Here is a 17,705-nt window from a genome sequence, read left to right on the forward strand (position 1 = left end):
CAGCATGCTAGAATGAAATTTTAACACAACTCCTATGTCAAATGTTGGCAAACTAAAGCTGGTCAACAATGAATAACCAGGACATTAATACTCCATAGAAAAGGCATGCATGAAAGCAGCTGGTGCTGTCCCTAATAGACAAAACAATGAGCATTGACCCCAGTTTCAACAAGTTATGTTATAAATATGTAAACCCTCCATAGAGAATTTCTATGTTAAGAAATTTATGTTATGTTATTAAGTTTATGTTACAGAGGCTTCTATTCCTCTTAACAACATAAATGGCTTTTAAAAAATATCAGGATGACCAACCAGCCATGATGGCCTTCCCAGCTTCCACAATTCCTTCTGCCCTATCTATATTCCTGTTCTTCCCCTGGACTATGTTAGGTCCCTGTGTGCATACACATTTCAATAGCACACTGCTTTTTTTGTTTGTTTTTGGAACAATCAGGAATGACTCTCTGCTCTGTTGAACTGTAGGTTTCATGAGGGCAGGGGTTGCATCTGCATTTATTGCTATGTCTCTAGTGTTCAGCATAATGCTTGACATGAGTGAATTCTTATTCGTTCATTTCTTAAGACCATCTTTTCTGCTTGTCCTGGTTTATACGGTTTTGGTATTGCTCTGGGCACTCATTATGCAACATAAAATTGATTTACAAAATGTTAACTATAATGTGATAGTTTAATGCGAGAAAATAGAAGGGAAAGATGAAATGGATGACAAATGATTGCCCGTTTTTAATGATGGACTGCACAATATTTTTGACAGTGCTTGTGTTTTCTCGAGTGGCTTTCTTAGAATAGTTCCAAGAACTTCAAACATGCCTTTAATCCTTCAGTTATCTCTGTGATATGTAAAGCATTTTCAATATCACCGTATGACAGCTTGGGAGGCAGACAGGTCTGAAAAGCAGAAGTCCAGAAATGTTTTCCATTTGACTAAATGTTTGTTTCTAGCTCAAGCTTTCGCTCATTTTCATTTGATCTCATCCAAATTTGCTTTACTGAAGGACGCGCCATTTTAATTTTTTATTTGTATCGCTTTCTATTTGCTATTGTACAGATTTTTAAGTGGCTTAATTTTCTTTTGGAATCTTCACATTTCAAAAAGAGATATTTAATGTAGTGGGAGTTTAAGACAGATATTAATGGACTGCTCTTCTTTTTAGTCTCGCTCAGAGATAAAGTGAAAGACTTAATAAAAATTCTGCATGATAATGTCAACATTGAATATACACAGATAAGGAATTTACAGGCACTGAGAGAACAGAATTTTCTTCAGACATTATTTTTGGCTGTATCATTTGCTCTGGAAAGCAAAATGACTACACAGACATGTACATACCCAGGCCCACTGTATAGAGATGCACAATTGTGCATTACATACATCTATGGGCACTATTCCCATCTATAATACACTTTATATCTTTGAAATATATAGAAATAACAGAAGTTTCTATATTTCTACATACAGATTAAAGAAGAATGTCTTCCTAAGTTAATTAGGACTCTTCAGATTTTCAGAAAATGCATAAATTACAGAATCTTGAGATGTTAGAAAATGATTGGTTTTAAATCCAGAGATATACCATTTGAAAAGTTATGCTATTTAAAAAAATACTAATAAGTTGTTTTTTTGTGTGTGAATTAAATATGAAACTTGAGAGGCTTCCATTTCAGTGAGAGAAACCGCATAGCAGATTCCTTTTCCCTGTTTGACGCCTCTTCAATAATGTAATCTCATATTTTATGTATCTTAGCCATGTCTACAGTATGGCCCCAAATGTACAATAAAATTTCAAACCAATGCTTAATGAGAATTTGGTAATTTGATGCATTTCATAAGTATTTATGCTTGTTTCCTTTTTTCATAAGTGTTATGTTTGTTTCCTTTTTTTTTTTTTTTTTTTGAGACAGCGTCTCACTTTGTTGCCCAGGCTGGAGTGCAGTGGCGTGATCTCAGTTCACTGCAACCTCTGCCTTCCGAGTTAAAGCGATTCTCATTCCTCAGCCTCCTGAATAGCTGGGATTATAGGCGTCCCCCATCATGCCTGGCTAATTTTTGTGTGTTTAGTGGAGATGGGGTTTCTCCATGTTGGCCAGGCCACTCTTGAACTCCTGATCTCAAGTGATCCGTCCACTTCAGCCTCCCAAAGTGTTGGGATTACAGGTGTGAGCCACTGTGCCTGGCTGTTTATTTGTTTTCTTTATAAGAAGATAGATTCTGAGTATAATATCCTTGGGCTTCTTTTTCTCTTCTAAGTGAAGATTTCAAGTGTGGTACAGAACAAATTGCAAGTTGATTCAGAAAGTGAGCAGATATTATGAATGGGTAGTAAATCCACAGAATGGTTAAAGAGAGTGGAAACTATGCAAAGGAGGTTTTTTCTAACCAAGGAGGGCATACTTAAATGACCAATTTAGCATCTTTACATTGTTTCCCCGTTTCTTTAGGGAAGTTTCCCTTTTAGCTTTTGGGACGCTGTTGGCAGGCTTTGGAGCCCACTCTCCTATTTGCTTTATCTGAAGGACCTTGCAGCTTTGCACTGTCAAACATGACCTGTGGCCTGTGCTGACTCTTGGTGTCTCAGGCTTCTCTTATCATTGGTGAAACTGGCATATTGTCACATCTTTCTGAAGAGCCGCCCCACTCACCTCCCCCTTTTTTTTTGTGGCTGCCCAAGGAGATTGGAGAGTAGCGTTCTGCCAGGCACACACCCGCCCAGGCAATGTTTTCTTCAGGAACATGGAAAAGCCTCTTTTGGGGAAAGGTGTAAGGAGACAAACCGATTGCCACTTCCGAGTTGGAAAAATTGGACCCCTTTGTGCTCTTATCTTCATCCACTTCCAACTTTACTGATTTTACCGCTGTTGGATTCCAGGGGAGGTAAAAAGGAGAGGAGAAAATGATTGATTTGAGTGCTGGTGGCAATGAACGAGTGGCAATAGATGGGTCTCATGACAGGGCTTTTGTAAGGGCCTTGGTCCATGGCTGGAAATAAGATATTGTCAAACTCAGCACCACAAAATGCACATAGTGCCTATTTAACCACATAACCACCCAGGAGTAGTACACACACAACATGTGCCTCTTAATAATTCATTTATTCATTCAGCAAATAATTATAGAGGCTACCATGTGCTGGGCAGTGTTTTAAGCACAGGATTATAGTCATGAACAAAACAGCTCCAAATCCCTGCCCTTTGGAAGCTTACATGCTAATGGAGCCTACTTTCTAAATTCTCTACATCCTTATGATAGAGTAAAACTATTAGATCACTTCCTAAATGTCTTACAAAAAAAAATTTTTTAACTAAAAAAATTAATATAAGTATCTGCCTGGGTACCAGGCTGAAAGACTCTGAATTTAAATATTAAATGTGAAGGCTGGGCACAGTGGCTCACACCTGTCATCCCAACACTTTGGGAGGCCGAGGTGGGTGGATCACTTGTGGTCAGGAGTTTGAGACCAGCCTGGCCAAAATGGTGAAACCCCATCTCTACTAAAAATAAAAAAATTAGCTGGGTGTGGTGTGAGCGCCTATAGTCACAGCTACTCGGGAGGCTGAGGCAGGAGGATCACTTGAGCCCAGGGGCCAGAGGTTTCAGTTAGCCAAGATCACGCCACTGCACTCCAGCTTGGGTGACAGAGAAGACCCTATCTCAAAAAACAAAAGCAAATACTAAATGTGAAAAACAAACAAACAAACAAACAAAAAAAACTTCAAACAAAGAGCTAGAAAGTACATCCTACTAGGGAAGCAAATTTTAAAACATACCACCATTGTAGGACTATTGAAGATGAGACATATTCAGGGAAACTTCATAATCCATATTTTCTTAAGATTCTGTATTGATTATCTATAAAGTATTAGACACCTTGTGTTAGAAACCACATATATTTTTCACTCACAATCTTTCGCATTAGAAAGGACCAGTGCGCAAGCCCGTGGAGTAATCTACTGATTTTTCTGTCTACCTCTACAAAAGCTACAACTCATCTCCCCAGTGTGCTCCACTGGGAGTGACTGCTCGAGTCCATTTAGTGCCCTCCAGGTTCCTCTTACCCACTCATGGTGTTTCCCTGGAAAAGTTTCCTAGGTGATTTTTCTAACTCCACTCTCTCCCAGTTCCCGTCTTTCCTACACATTGCATCAAAGTGAACCTTCCAAAGAGTCACTGTCCTCTTATTGCTGTCCTGTTCCAGATGATCTCATCAGACCCAGCTTCCTCTCCTTGCCAGGCTTCCACACTCTGGCACCAACTCAATTTAGCAACAAACACAACAATAAAGTCAACAATACTACTTTGTATTGCCAGTGATGACTTGTTTTACACCAAGGGTCTCATTTGATACTCAAAACTTAGAAAGAGTCAAAGTTGTTACAATTATTTTCATTTGACAAAGGACTATATTGAAGTTGAGGAAACTCATGTGATTTGTTCAAAGCCATCCAGCTACCAAATAGAAGAATCAGGCTTAGAGTCCAGTTCTTCTGAGTTGCAGGTCACCTCTCTAGTCAGTGCTTCCTTTCATGACACACTCTACTCCAAGGGACTCAAGTCCATTTCTAGTTCCACTCCTTGCCACACTCCTCCCCAACTGGCAGTCACTCTTATTGCCCATTTTAGCCCATCCCTCTACCCAGCAGAATGTGCCAAAACTTCATGGTCTGCCTAAGGGTCCTTTCCTTCATGTCATTTCCCCTGAGAGCTCCAGCATGCAATCATCTGCTCTTGCTCTGAAATACTTCCTTTAGCAATGGTTTAGCGCAGGGTTTCTCAACCTCAGGACAATATACAGTTTGTGTCAGCTGACTCTTTGTTGTAGGGGTCTGTCCTGTGCATTATAGGATATTTAGTGGCATCCCTGGGCCTCTATCCAGTAGATGCTAGTAGTACCCCCAACTGTGATAACCAAAAATATCTCCAGACATTGCCAAATGTTCCATGGGAAACCAAACCAAATTACTGCTGGTTTTGAACCACTGGCTTAACCTGTAATTGTTCTCTAATTGGGTGATGTGGGACAAGTGTGCCTCCCATGAAACTTGACGCTGTAGGCAGCATGTTTGCCTTTTGCTTGTGTCCTTGAAGATGTTCTGTGCACAATATAGAACTGAATATAGGTTGTGAATCCAAGCCCCACTTCCTAGTTTCAAATTGGAACCACCAATCACATCTTAATACTCCTTGTTAATTTTGAGTTGTATAGTATAGTAAATAAAAACCTAAGTTCTAAAATTTGAAGAAATGGATATAAACATCATTTCTCTTACTATCTGTATAGCTGTGAGACGCTTGCTTTTCTATTTGACTATGCCAGTGTTATCCAATAGAAATATAATGCAAGACACATTAAAAGAGTAAAAAGAACCTAATCAATTTTATGACTTTATTACTTAATCTAATATATAAACTATTATCATTTCACAATGTTATAAATATCAACAATTCCTGAAGGATGTGTGTGGCATTCTTTTTGTACTAAGGTATGCGTTTCCTCTTATAACATGTCTCACTAGAATGATCTACATCTGAGCCACTCAATAGCCATGTTATGTCTAATGGTTACTGAATACACTGGCTTCTCCCATTAGGCTGTGAACATTTTGAGGGCAGAGACTATGTCATATTCGTTTATAATTAAAATCAACTGGCTGACACGGCGGCTCACGCCTGTAATCCCAGCACTTCGGGGGGCTGAGGAGGGTGGATCACGGGATCAGGAGATCGAGACCATCCTGGCTAACATGGTGAAACCCCGTCTCTACTAAAAATACAAAAAAATTTGCCGGGGTGGTGGTGGGTGCCTGTAGTCCCAGCTACTTGGGAGGCTGAAGCAGCAGAATTTCTTGAACCTGGGAGGCAGAGGTTGCAGTGAGCCGAGATCATGCCACTGCACTCCAGCCTGGGTGACGGAGTTAGACTCCATCTCAAAAAAACAAAAAACAAAAAACAACAACAAAAAAACCCCAACCAACTAAAAGTTGTTCTTTAAATAGAATACTCTGATTTTCTTGGGTCAAGGGCTTGGGTCCTCTTTGATTCCTTTTTCCTCACTATGGGAACCATTTTAGCCCTTACATAAAATACCAGAAACATGACAGAAGTCAGTCCCCTCCCTTGAATGGAGTCCTCTCTACTTGTAGAAATAAGACCTACATGTATCAAATAACAACAAAAAGGAATATATAATAATTAACTAAAATGCTATCCACTAGAAAGTTTCAAAATCAATGGATGATGGAAAGAATAGTCTCTTCAACAAATGGTGCTGCGACAACTCACTAGCCACATGCAAATTAATAAACTAGGATCCTTACCTTATACCATACACAAAAACTAACTAAAAATTGATTGAAGGCCTACATTTAACAGCTAAAACTATAAAACTCCTAGAAGAAAGCATAGATGAAAATCTCCATGTTATTGAATTTGGCAATGCTGTCTTAGATATGACACCAAAAGCATGAGCAACAAAAGAAGGATAAGCTGGACTTCATCAAAATTAAAGGCTTTTGTGCATCAAAGGAAACTATTGATAAAGAAATAACCCAAATAATAAGAGAAAAAATTTGCAAATCAATAGACATTTTCCAAAGATGATAATGCCTAACATACATGAAAAGATGCTCAGGGTTACTAGCCATTAGGGAATTGCAAATCAAAACTACAGTGATGTATGACTTCACACACACTAGGACAGCTATCATAATTTGAGAAAAGGAAAATCACAAGTATTATTGAGGAGGTAGAGAAACTGGGTCACACATTGCTAATGGTAAAAATGATGAAGTCTTTTGAAATAGTTTGGCAGTTTCTTAATAAGTTAAATATATAATTATCATATGACCCAGCAATTCCATTCCTGTTTACATATTTTATATATATTTACAATATAAATATTTATATATCATAATTATATTCATATATAATTATATTCTTATATAATTCTATTCATATATAGTTATATTCTTATATAATTCTATTCATATATAATTATATTCTTATATAATTCTATTCATATATAATTATATTCATACATAATTACATTCTTATATAATTATATTCATATATAATTACATTCTTATATAATTATATTCATATATAATTACATTCTTATATAATTATATTCATATAATTACTTATATAATTCATATAATTATACTTGTATAATATAATTATACTTATATAATTATAATATATAAAATACTTATAAAATATATAAACAGGAGTAGAATTGATATAATTATATATTTAACTTATGAAGAAACTGCCAAACTATCTTAAATACATATACATTTATATTTATATATCTAAATTCTGGCTCAAATTCAAATTTCCTTTGTGCTCAGAAGCCCACCTTCTTCAAAAAAGCCGTCACTAATTCCTTGGAGATATTTTTGGAGATATCTATATATCTGTATCTCCAAGAATTTTATTGAAAAAATACAATATGAGTCTTCAAACAAAAACTTGTATAAGAATGTTCATTGCAGCATTATTTATAGCAGCCAAAAGTGGAAGCATTCCAAATAGTTATTAATGGGTGGATAAATTAAATACGGTATGTCCACGCAATGGATTATTATTCAGCTGTAAAAGGGAATGAAGTACTGATACATGCTACACACATGGATGAACGGAGACCATTACAGCAAGTAAAAACAATGAGACACAGAAGGCTACGTATTGTCTAATTCCACTATAGGAACTCTCCAGTATAGATAAATCCACGGACACAGAAAGCAGATGAGGAGTTTCTAGGGCCTGGGAAGAGGAGGGGTTGGTGCGGGTAACTGCTTAATGGGTACAAGGGTTTCCTTTTGGGGCGATTAAAATGTTCTGGAAGTAGATAATGGTGACGGTTGCACAACACTGTAAATATACAAAATGCCCTTGAATTGTACATTTTAAAGTGATTAAAATGGTGAATTTTATGCTACGTATATTTTACCACAACAAATAACACTGAGTCATTTTGGTCTCTGGGAAGGCAAGGGATATAGTGAAGGCTTTTTTGAAGAAGGTGGGCTTCTGAGAACAAAGGAAATTTGAATTTGAATCAGAATTTGAATTTGCAGCAAAGGATAAGGGTGCCCCAGGTAAAGACAGACACCTGAGCAGCCTGGCTTGTGTCACAAGGGGGAATTGGGTGGAATTATTGAGGAATGTCTCTTTATAGTCTACAAATTTGATCGAAGCAAGAATTAATTTAAAGGACAAAACATATATTCAGCAGAGACCAAATGTTCCTTAACTATTAAATAGAACTATCAATAAGTAAACACATCAAATAAAACATTATATTCTTGATATTATTATTAAATACTATTTTCCTATGCCTTTAAGAAAAGCAGCAGATACTCCTTGGCTCACTCACAGATCAATTTTTATGGCATTTGTTTTACAAATACCACGTCACTGTGGAGGAAAGAAGTGGGGACACGCACAGCATATTTATTTTTTCTATATCCAAAGTAAATCCATACATCATTACTTTAGGAACTAAATATGTGTAATTTATCTTGGATTTATTACAGCATCAAAGTGCAACTTGAAATACACAGAGTTTGAAATTAGAATTGTCAGCTGTTCACATGGAGATCAATAGCCTCGGAAAGGCTGACTGTGGGCCCTGCCAGGCAACCTCAGTGACAGCCTCACAGCCAGTCGAGAATGTCAGCAAGACAGGCTGTGGGCTGAGTGACGAAATGCAGCCCCACGTACGAGGGTGTTAGGTGATCACATTTTAAATTTAATGGTGTAGACTTCTGCCAAGGGGGTACTAGAGGTTACTCCAGTGCACAATAAAATAAAGGGAATATCTTTTGAGTCTTCAGTTTTTAGCCCTTTTCAACTCATTGGGTTTTCTCAGCCTTAAACTAAGGTCTTTAGCTTTCACAAGTTCTCCCTAGAAGCTAAACAAATGCTGGGTGTCACCACCTCATTCTCTCCATAGGGTACGTTAGACACCACTGACCTGGATGATTGAGCAGGCGGCACACCCAAATAGAGACATCTAGATTGGGAAGAGGCCTCAAAAGCTGGCTGACAACCAGGATCCCTGCTCAGGAACTATTTTACTCAATGGGAAAAATTGCTCCCAAAGGTTTTCTTTTTTTCTCTTTTCTTTTTTGTTTTTGAGACGGAGTCTTGCTGTCACCCAGGCTGGAGTGCAGTGGCGCGATCTCAGCTCACTGCACCCTCCACCTCCTGGGTTCGAGCTGTTCTCCTGCCTCAGCCTCCCGAGTAGCTGGGACTACAGGCACGCCCAGCTAACTTTTGTATTTTTAGTAGAGATGAGGTTTCACCAGGTGGATCTCGAACCCCTGAACTCCAGTGATCTGCCCTCCTTGACCTCCCAAAGTGCTGGGATTACAGGTATGAGCCACCATGCCTGGCCCCAAAGATTTTATATATATTAAAAAAATATAATAAACCATTATATATAATATATAATATAATATTACATATTATATATAATTATATATGTAATATAAATAATTATATATAATATATTATGTATAATATATCTTTATATATAAATATATATTTATTTTATTTAATTATGTATAATATATATTTACATATATATTTATAATATATAGTATATAATGTATAATAAACCATTGTCAAGTGAGAAGTTAAACTTAGCTGTTCTAAGAACGAAGGTTGAAATTCTGACTTCTAAGAAGACCTCTGTATTATTTTCATCAATTCATGTGTATTTGGCAAACTTTGGTGTTCATGTCTCTGTGTAACAATATATTACAGAGAGGTATTTTACATCAAGAAATTTAGGGCCATTCCAAAAGCATTATTTGTATAAAATCATTTAATCACTCACTTTTTGCTATCGTAAGTGAGAAGAGACAGAGAAACCCACATTTTAAATTCCTTCAGATTATGGTAGAAAAATTAAGCTTATAACAGTGGTGTGTATAGATTATCCTGCACTGAATTTTGAGCTATTCTGCTAAAAGCATTTGAGACATTACATTCCATGTCAGTATTTCATTGATTACACTGATGTTTGGTTTTATGTAGGTGAGACACATCCTTTAAAAGCTAAGGAACGGCCGGGCGCGGTGGCTCAAGCCTGTAATGCCAGCACTTTGGGAGGCCGAGACAGGCGGATCACGAGGTCAGGAGATCGAGACCTTCCTGGCTAACACGGTGAAAACCCGTCTCTACTAAAAAAAATACAAAAAACTAGCCGGGCGAGGTGGCGGGCGCCTGTAGTCCCAGCTACTTGGGAGGCTGAGGCAGGAGAATGGCGTGAACCCGGGAGGCGGAGCTTGCAGTGAGCCGAGATGGCGCCACTGCACTCCAGCCTGGGCAACAGAGTGAGACTCCGTCTCAAAAAAAAAAAAAAAAAAAAAAAAAAAAGCTAAGGAATGTATTATGTTTTCTTTTGATTTTCCCCTTGGAAACCTTGCTGTCTGATTGTTCCTCCATCAGAAGTTCTCACATTCTATTTGCTAAAATTTCAAAACTGTCTCCCAAATCTAAGCATGACCTGGTGATTCCAGCACTCTTGCTTCTCATCATAGTTTTGCTATAGCTTCTGTTGCTTATTTTCATGTGATACTCTATCCTCTTGTCTAGGTACTGAGTCTTTCTTGGTTATAACAAGAGGAGCTCAGGATTTGGACTCAAACACACCTAATTTGTTGAGGGGGGTGTGTGTGTGGAGGGCGGGGGCGGGGGGGACAGGGTCTTGCTCTGTCACCCAGGCTGGAGTGCAGCAGTGTAGTCATAGCTCACTGTAGTCACAACCTCCCAGACTTAAGCAATCCTCCCACCTCAGCCTCCCCAGTCACTGGGACTATAGGCACACACCACCATCCCCAGCTAGTAATTTTTTTTTCTTTTGACTTTTTGTAGAGATGGGGTCTCGGTATATTTCCCAGGCTAGTCTTGAACTCCTGGGCTCAAGGGATCCTCCCACCTCGACCTCCCAAAGTGTTAGGATTAAAGGTGTGAACCACCATGCTGGGCCAGACCTTTTTTTTGAAATTCTAGTTCTATCAGTTGTGTGACTTCCTGCAATCTTCTTAAATATTTGGGCCTCAATTTTTTCTTTGCCAAATGAAGAGAGTGACACTGTAAGTTTGTTAAATGATAATGTGAAATGCTACATATAAAAATCCTGTCATAGAGAGCAGCACACATAGTTGGAACTCAATAAAAATTTTTCCTGTGGCCCATCAGACTAGAACAACCCCTTCCCCCGCAACATTTTTCAGTTGGTGGCTAGTATCTTGTGCAGCCTCTCCGCACATAATCTAGCTCTTCTTTTCTTTAAAGAATATTAAATGCTCATTTTAAATAACACAATAATCCGTTTGCCTCTGTGAAGCCTTTCTTTTTGTGTTTATTTTTTATCTTTCCCATGCTGTTATTCTGAAATGGAACAAAGATTAAAAACCCTAGAAGAAAAATTTACCACCAATGATATTCATTAAATATGGTAAAAAGAGAACACATAAAACTAACCTTAGTTTAACTTAATGTTCCAAAACAAACTATAAACATTAATTGGTATAAAAACATTCCTTTGTACACATTTTTGTGCAGGAAACTTTAAAAAAGAATTACTTGGTTGGCTAACACCATTGGAATGTCAATTTCCAATAAACAACAAGCACTCCATTTTATTGGTCTGTTAGGAATACATATATATGAAAGCAGAGCATTATAATTTGAAAAATTTATTTCAGCTTTAAAGTCTTTAAAACTGGCTTCAACTATTCCTACCTTTATACTGTTTTTAATTTTTCAGTGGATAATATGTTTCAGTAAAAGGTGGAGAGTTTTACGTTACACACTAAAACAGAAACAAATCAAAAGATTTCCTAAAAATGTGAAGAATGTCTGAAACCAACTCTAATAAAAAGGCAAATATACTTAGAGTATGTGTAAGAAGCTATTTCTTTTTGCAACTATTTTACCTTAAATTGTCAAGATCAGATTATGCAATTTTTGGAATGATTACAGATTCTGAGGGAGTATGATGTCTACACGCAAAAACAACTTTTTTTTTTTGACAAAATCATTGGGGATCATTTTTTGTTAAGCAACTACTTAGATCCAGGTAAACAGAAGAATAACTATTCATTTACCCACACGAGGCTACTTAAATTCTTTAGGGAAATAAAAATTAAAATTGTTTGCTCTATATAGCAACCACAAAGCTTTGATAAAAATGGCAATGACATTGGTTGTTTGAGATGTGTAAGCTAAAGGGAGTCATTTTCTGGAAGATCCTGTTGCTGAGGAGCAGATTTCAGTCCTGTTGGTCAGAAGAACTTGTCCATGAAGAACTTGTCCATGATCATCATGAGACCAAACAGCACAGTCTCACCTGTTTATTAAGGGCTTGAGAATCCAGGCAGTATCTGAGGGCTACAAATGCTGGTGACATTAATTTTGGAAAAATATACATGATTCAACAATGGACAAAGGCAGGTTTAGACAAAGGCACAGGTCTTAACGTGCGTATCACTGTCTGACAGGACTTGGATGTGGGGTAGGGAGCCCTAAGGGGTGGTCAAAGGTGAAAGGTGAAAGGTGAATTCTATTCTGGGAAGGTTCTGCTTTGTTTTTCCTGTACTGGCCACTTCCTTCCTTGAGGAGCTACTTCCTTCTAAACAATGCTTCCTCTCTCCTCAATATTAGCACAGGACAGTGTGCACAGGAAGGGCTAGATATGGACAGTGTCTACAGGAGTGAGTGCCTAGAGATTTTTTCTCTTCCTACTTCTTCACTGTAGTTACTCCTCCCACAGTCAGAGGCCAAGTCACTTATCCTATGCTAGTCTTATGCACCACGTTAATTAACCACCAAGGGCAGAACTAAAAAACTGTAGAAAGTTGGAAGCTTCCGTAGGAATTTTCTAGGTAATTATGGAGGATGGGCGCTTGACTTACGGGCTCCGTCATTTTTTCCTTTGCTAGGTTTTCAGTGAGTTTTCCTATCTCTACCAGGAAATGAAAGGCCAGCCTGAAGAATTCTTGGAGATCCCAGCCACTTAATCTCAACTCATTAGAGACTGTCGCGTAGGGCAGAAATGTCTGTTCCTTCTTTGCCTCAATGCCATTTTAAATAGAAAGCTTGTGTAAAGGTGGGTGTGCTGCCTTTTTTAAACAAATTATACTTCTTTTTAAAAGTGGTTCTTGACAGAGAACAAGTTTCAGTGGGATTGCTGAAGTAGCCCCAAAACACTTTCAAAAGGCTTCATTCTCTAGGCCCTCCAACTTGTGTAATCAACACATTTTACATTTGAAGATTTCCCAGTTAAGTCAAGAGATTTGTCAAAGTTCAGGATTGAATATGAACAACCGGTTGGCACCTACAACCAAGGAGGGCAAATATCTCATTCACCCCCTTCCCCCTGCAAAGGTGGTTCTGACCTCACCACTGGTTAGAAGGGCATTAGAAACTTTAAGTTAAATACGTAGCACGTGGGAGAAGTGTCCATGTCCAAGAGTCCATTTTGGCGAAACAGTGGAGATATGCTTTTCTTACCCCAAGGCTGAAGAATTTTCTTTTACAAAAATTCTTATTTTTATCGTTTTTTAATTATTTTTAAATTTTTATTATTTTTATTATTTTTTAATTTTTTGATACAGTGTCTCCCTGTGTTGCCCAAACTGGACTTTAGTGGTGCAGTCATGGTTCCTTGCAGCCTTGAACTCCTGAGTTCAAATGATCCTCCCACCTCAGCCTCCTGAGTAGCTGGGAAAATAGGCACATGTCACCACACTTGGCTACCTTTTTTTTTTTTTTTTTTTTTTTTAGTGGAAACGATCTTGTTATATTGCCCAGGCTAGTCTCAAACTTCTGAGCTCAAGCAGTCCTTCCACTTTGGCCTTCAAAGTGCTGGGATTACAGGCATGAACCACCATGCCTGGCCTGATTAATAAATGTAAATGTAACACTCTTTGGTTAATATAATTTTGGGTTTATATTTGGAAATTTCTCTAGAAAATTAGAAATACTTTCAGACATACTTTTATTTTCATCTGTGTAATATTCAGGTAGAGACACAGATAAAGTAGTGCTGCATACATGATGAGTGACACAAACAATCACATAGCATTTTATAGAGATCTATCCTATTGCTTCATTTGACATTAATAAGTACTGATAGATGGACTAAAATTGACTTAGAAAGCAGTTATCCTTCCCACAGTTGGCCCAATGGCCAGTTTATATGGACAGGCTCAAAACTTAAATTCTGGAGATGTGATCTTCTCTTAGCAGGTCACTAGTCTGTCCTTAAGGGGTGATAAGAGCATTGCCTGACAGTTACAGAAATATGGCAATTATAGGTCCTGGATTTTCCAGGGTGATCTATGTATGTATACAATATTCTCTATTGTCAGAAAATGTGACCTGAATTTTGCTTCAGAAAATATCTTTCTCTGTATAGGAATTAGAGGCTACCCTGACTTGCTGCCACAAATCACTTTAGGTTCCATTGATTCAGAGTAGCTTTGGGAGCCTGGAAAATGCTTAGCCTTTGACCTGACGGAAGATTCTGGTTTAGTAGGTTGTCCTAGGTATAGCCTTGATTGGTTCTGAGCTTCCCTCAAGTGGCTGTAATCATGGTTTTGGGTACAGACTATGCTGGAACCACCATGGACTGATACTGTGAGAAGGTTAATCCCCATTAAAAAAACTGGGCACAAATGAGAAATAGTTCATTATTACTCTGTGTATGGTATAGGGGGCGGGGGCAGGGACTGACCACTAAGCTCATTCTGAATTCTGTGCTTGCCCAGGCTGGTTTTGAGCATCTGAGTTCAGGCGATCCTCCCGCCACTATTAATATTATTGCTAATAATATTAGCGATTATTAGTGATAATTGTTATTAGTGATAATCTTAATAAAAACAAACTGCCTAGTTCCAAGTGTAGTCTCACTTAGTGACTAGCCCACAAGAACTGTATCGCCATCTCATTATTGCTACTTCTCTCTTATTTAGGTGCCAGGTGCTCATATCTTTTATGTCTCATACTTTATTTCAGCCCATATCCAGATCACTTAATGCAGGAGAATCCTATAAACTGGAGAGAATTGGATTGGGAATCTTAGTAGATTTCCTAGATGTTGAAGTATGGGCTGAAAGAGGTTTGTGATTTGCCTAATACCACACAGTAAATTAGTGGTAGGGCCGAGGGTACCTATGCTTCCCTGGTAGCTGAAAACTCAAGATATAGGCTATCTCCATGCATTGATATAGGATCTATGGTCACACAGTAAATTAGTGGTAGCCTCTGCCAGTGAAACATATATACACTCAACCCTTCCACTAATTTACTGTATGGCGATAGACCCTATAGTAATGCATCTTTTCAGGGGGTTAGACATACGTGTTATAAGACATGACGAAAGATATATTAAGTTTCTGGATTCCTGATGTCATGTAATTATAACTGTAGCCAGTCTATTGTGACATAGACACTTGTTTTACTTTTCATCTCACATTTAGGCATCACATACAAATGAATAAATTGTTAAAAAAAAATCAATTCCCGTAACTGGCTTGGTGGCTTTTATATTTCATTGAATGAATCTTGGTCTGAATATTTTGACATTTATATAGATGGTATTTAGGCTGAACTTAAGTGTGACAAGATAGTCTACTGAATGTCTTCATCACCCGTCCCACCCTGCCTCAATTTTTTAATTAATAAATGGGATAATCATAATATTTCATAGAAATATTAGGAAGCTTACAAGAGACTATGTATATAAGGGTACCCCGTAAACTGTAAATCTATATATAAATGGGAATAATTATTGTTGGAACAAAACTCAAGTGGCCATGATGGCTTTACTAACCAAGCTCTTGTTCTAATGTTCTTATTAGGGGATTTTTTGGGGGGATTTTGTATATTTAGCAAAGCGATGGTTCTGAAATATGCTTTATTTCCTCTATTGTGACTCATTACTTTTTAAGGAGTTTCCCATTCATAAAAAAACAGGAAATACACACTTAGCAGGGAGCATCTCAATAAAAGTCAAAGGAGGGAGAGATTTCACAAACTACATATTTGATAAAGGAATTGTATCTGGAATACATAATAAATTCTCATAATTAAATTATAAAAAGACAAACCAGTTGAAAAATGGACAAAGGGTCAGGCGTGATGGCTCACGTTTGTAACCCCAGCACTTTGGGAGGCTGAGATGGGAGGATTGGGAGGAGTTTGAGATCAGCTTAAGCAACAAAGCAAGACCCTGTCTCTACAAAAAAATTAGCCCAGCATGGTGGCATGTGGCTGTAGTCCCAGCCACTAGGGAGGCTGAGGCAGGAAGACTGCTTCAGCCCAGAAGGCTGCAGTGAACTATGGTCGTGCCGCTGCACTCCAGCCTGTGCAACAGAGCAAGAGCTAGACTCTGTCTCTTTAAAAACAATGGACAAAGGATCCAGATAGACATTTCTTCAGAGAAAACATACAAATGGTTGGTTAGCATGAAAAGATGCTCAACATCATCAGCCATGCATACAGAATGGGGAATGCATATCAAGGCTGCAAATAGATACCACTTGACACCTACCAGAATGGCTTTAATAAAAATGAGAGACTATAACAAGTGTTGGGAAGGATGCGGAGGGATTGGAACCCTCATGCATTGCTGGTGAGAATAGAAAATGGTGCAGCTGCCTTGGCACACTGGCAGTTCTTCAGAAGGTTAGTAGCATTGCCATGTGACCCAGCAATTCCACTCCTAGGTATTTCCCCAAGAATAATGAAAACATATGCTCACACAAAAGCCCATATCCAAATGTTCATAGCAGCATTCTTCATAATAACCAAAAAGAGGAAACAATCCAAATGTCCACCAACTGACAAATGTATAAAGTGTGGTCTATACACACAACAGAATATGATTTGGCAATACAAAGAAATACAATATTGACCCATGCTACAACATTACAAACCATGTAAACATTATACTAAGTGAAAGAAACCAGTCACAATGGACCACACATCCTATGATTCCATTTATATAAAATATCTAGAATAGGCTAATCCATAGAGGCAGAAAGAAGATTAGTGGGTGCTTAGGACTCAGTTGGGGGGTAGTTTTGGGGAAAGTGGAAAATGATTGCCAATGGGTATATGTTTTCTTTTTAAGGGTGATGAAAATGTTCTAAAATTACACAACCCCATGAATGCATTAAAAACTATCAAATTGTGTACTTGAAATAGGTGAACTTTTTAGTATATAAATTATAATTCAGTAAAGCTGGAGGGATAGCAGGAAAGAAGGAGAGAAGAAGGAAGGGGGGAGAGAGAGAGAGAGAGAGAGAGAGAGAGAGAGAGGGAGGGAGACTTCTTTTTCTTGGATTCTTAATTTTATGTGACATTTCCGCCATGAAAGTGGGTGACTTTACAAAGAGCTAAGAAGCGCTCTACCTCTAGGCTGATGAAGAGAACCTGGCCCCTAAAATGTAACCATAAATTCTGAAAGTGTTCATGGCACTCAAATTGGTGACCTGCAGTTACCGGAAACATTTCCATCTTAGACCAGATGCATTTGTAAAAATAAATTTAGTCCCATGTGGACCAAAGAATCTAATGGCCCAAAGCTTTGATGTTGTCAAACTACTAACTAAATAACACGTTGGATAAAAAGAAAACAGATGCACAGACACTACTGATGGAGGCTTTG

General features: G+C 38.0%; 1 protein-coding gene across 10 annotated transcripts in view; it reads right to left on the minus strand.

Moving 5' to 3' along the window:
• Positions 1–17,705, minus strand: part of DLC1 (DLC1 Rho GTPase activating protein) — a 522,133-nt gene that overhangs the window by 127,289 nt on the left and 377,139 nt on the right. Inside the window, exon 2 of one of the 10 annotated variants that reach the window (XM_065518902.2) lies at positions 2,458–2,874. The exons of the other annotated variants lie outside the window; for them this stretch is intronic. Coding sequence (XP_065374974.1) covers positions 2,594–2,874 — 281 coding nt within the window. The 3' untranslated portion in view covers positions 2,458–2,593. Of the gene's footprint in view, positions 1–2,457; positions 2,875–17,705 lie in introns of those variants that run through there. 10 annotated transcript variants of the gene reach the window in all.

Source organism: Macaca fascicularis, chromosome 8, assembly GCF_037993035.2.
Source record: "Macaca fascicularis isolate 582-1 chromosome 8, T2T-MFA8v1.1".
Taxonomy (NCBI): Eukaryota; Metazoa; Chordata; class Mammalia; order Primates; family Cercopithecidae; genus Macaca; species Macaca fascicularis.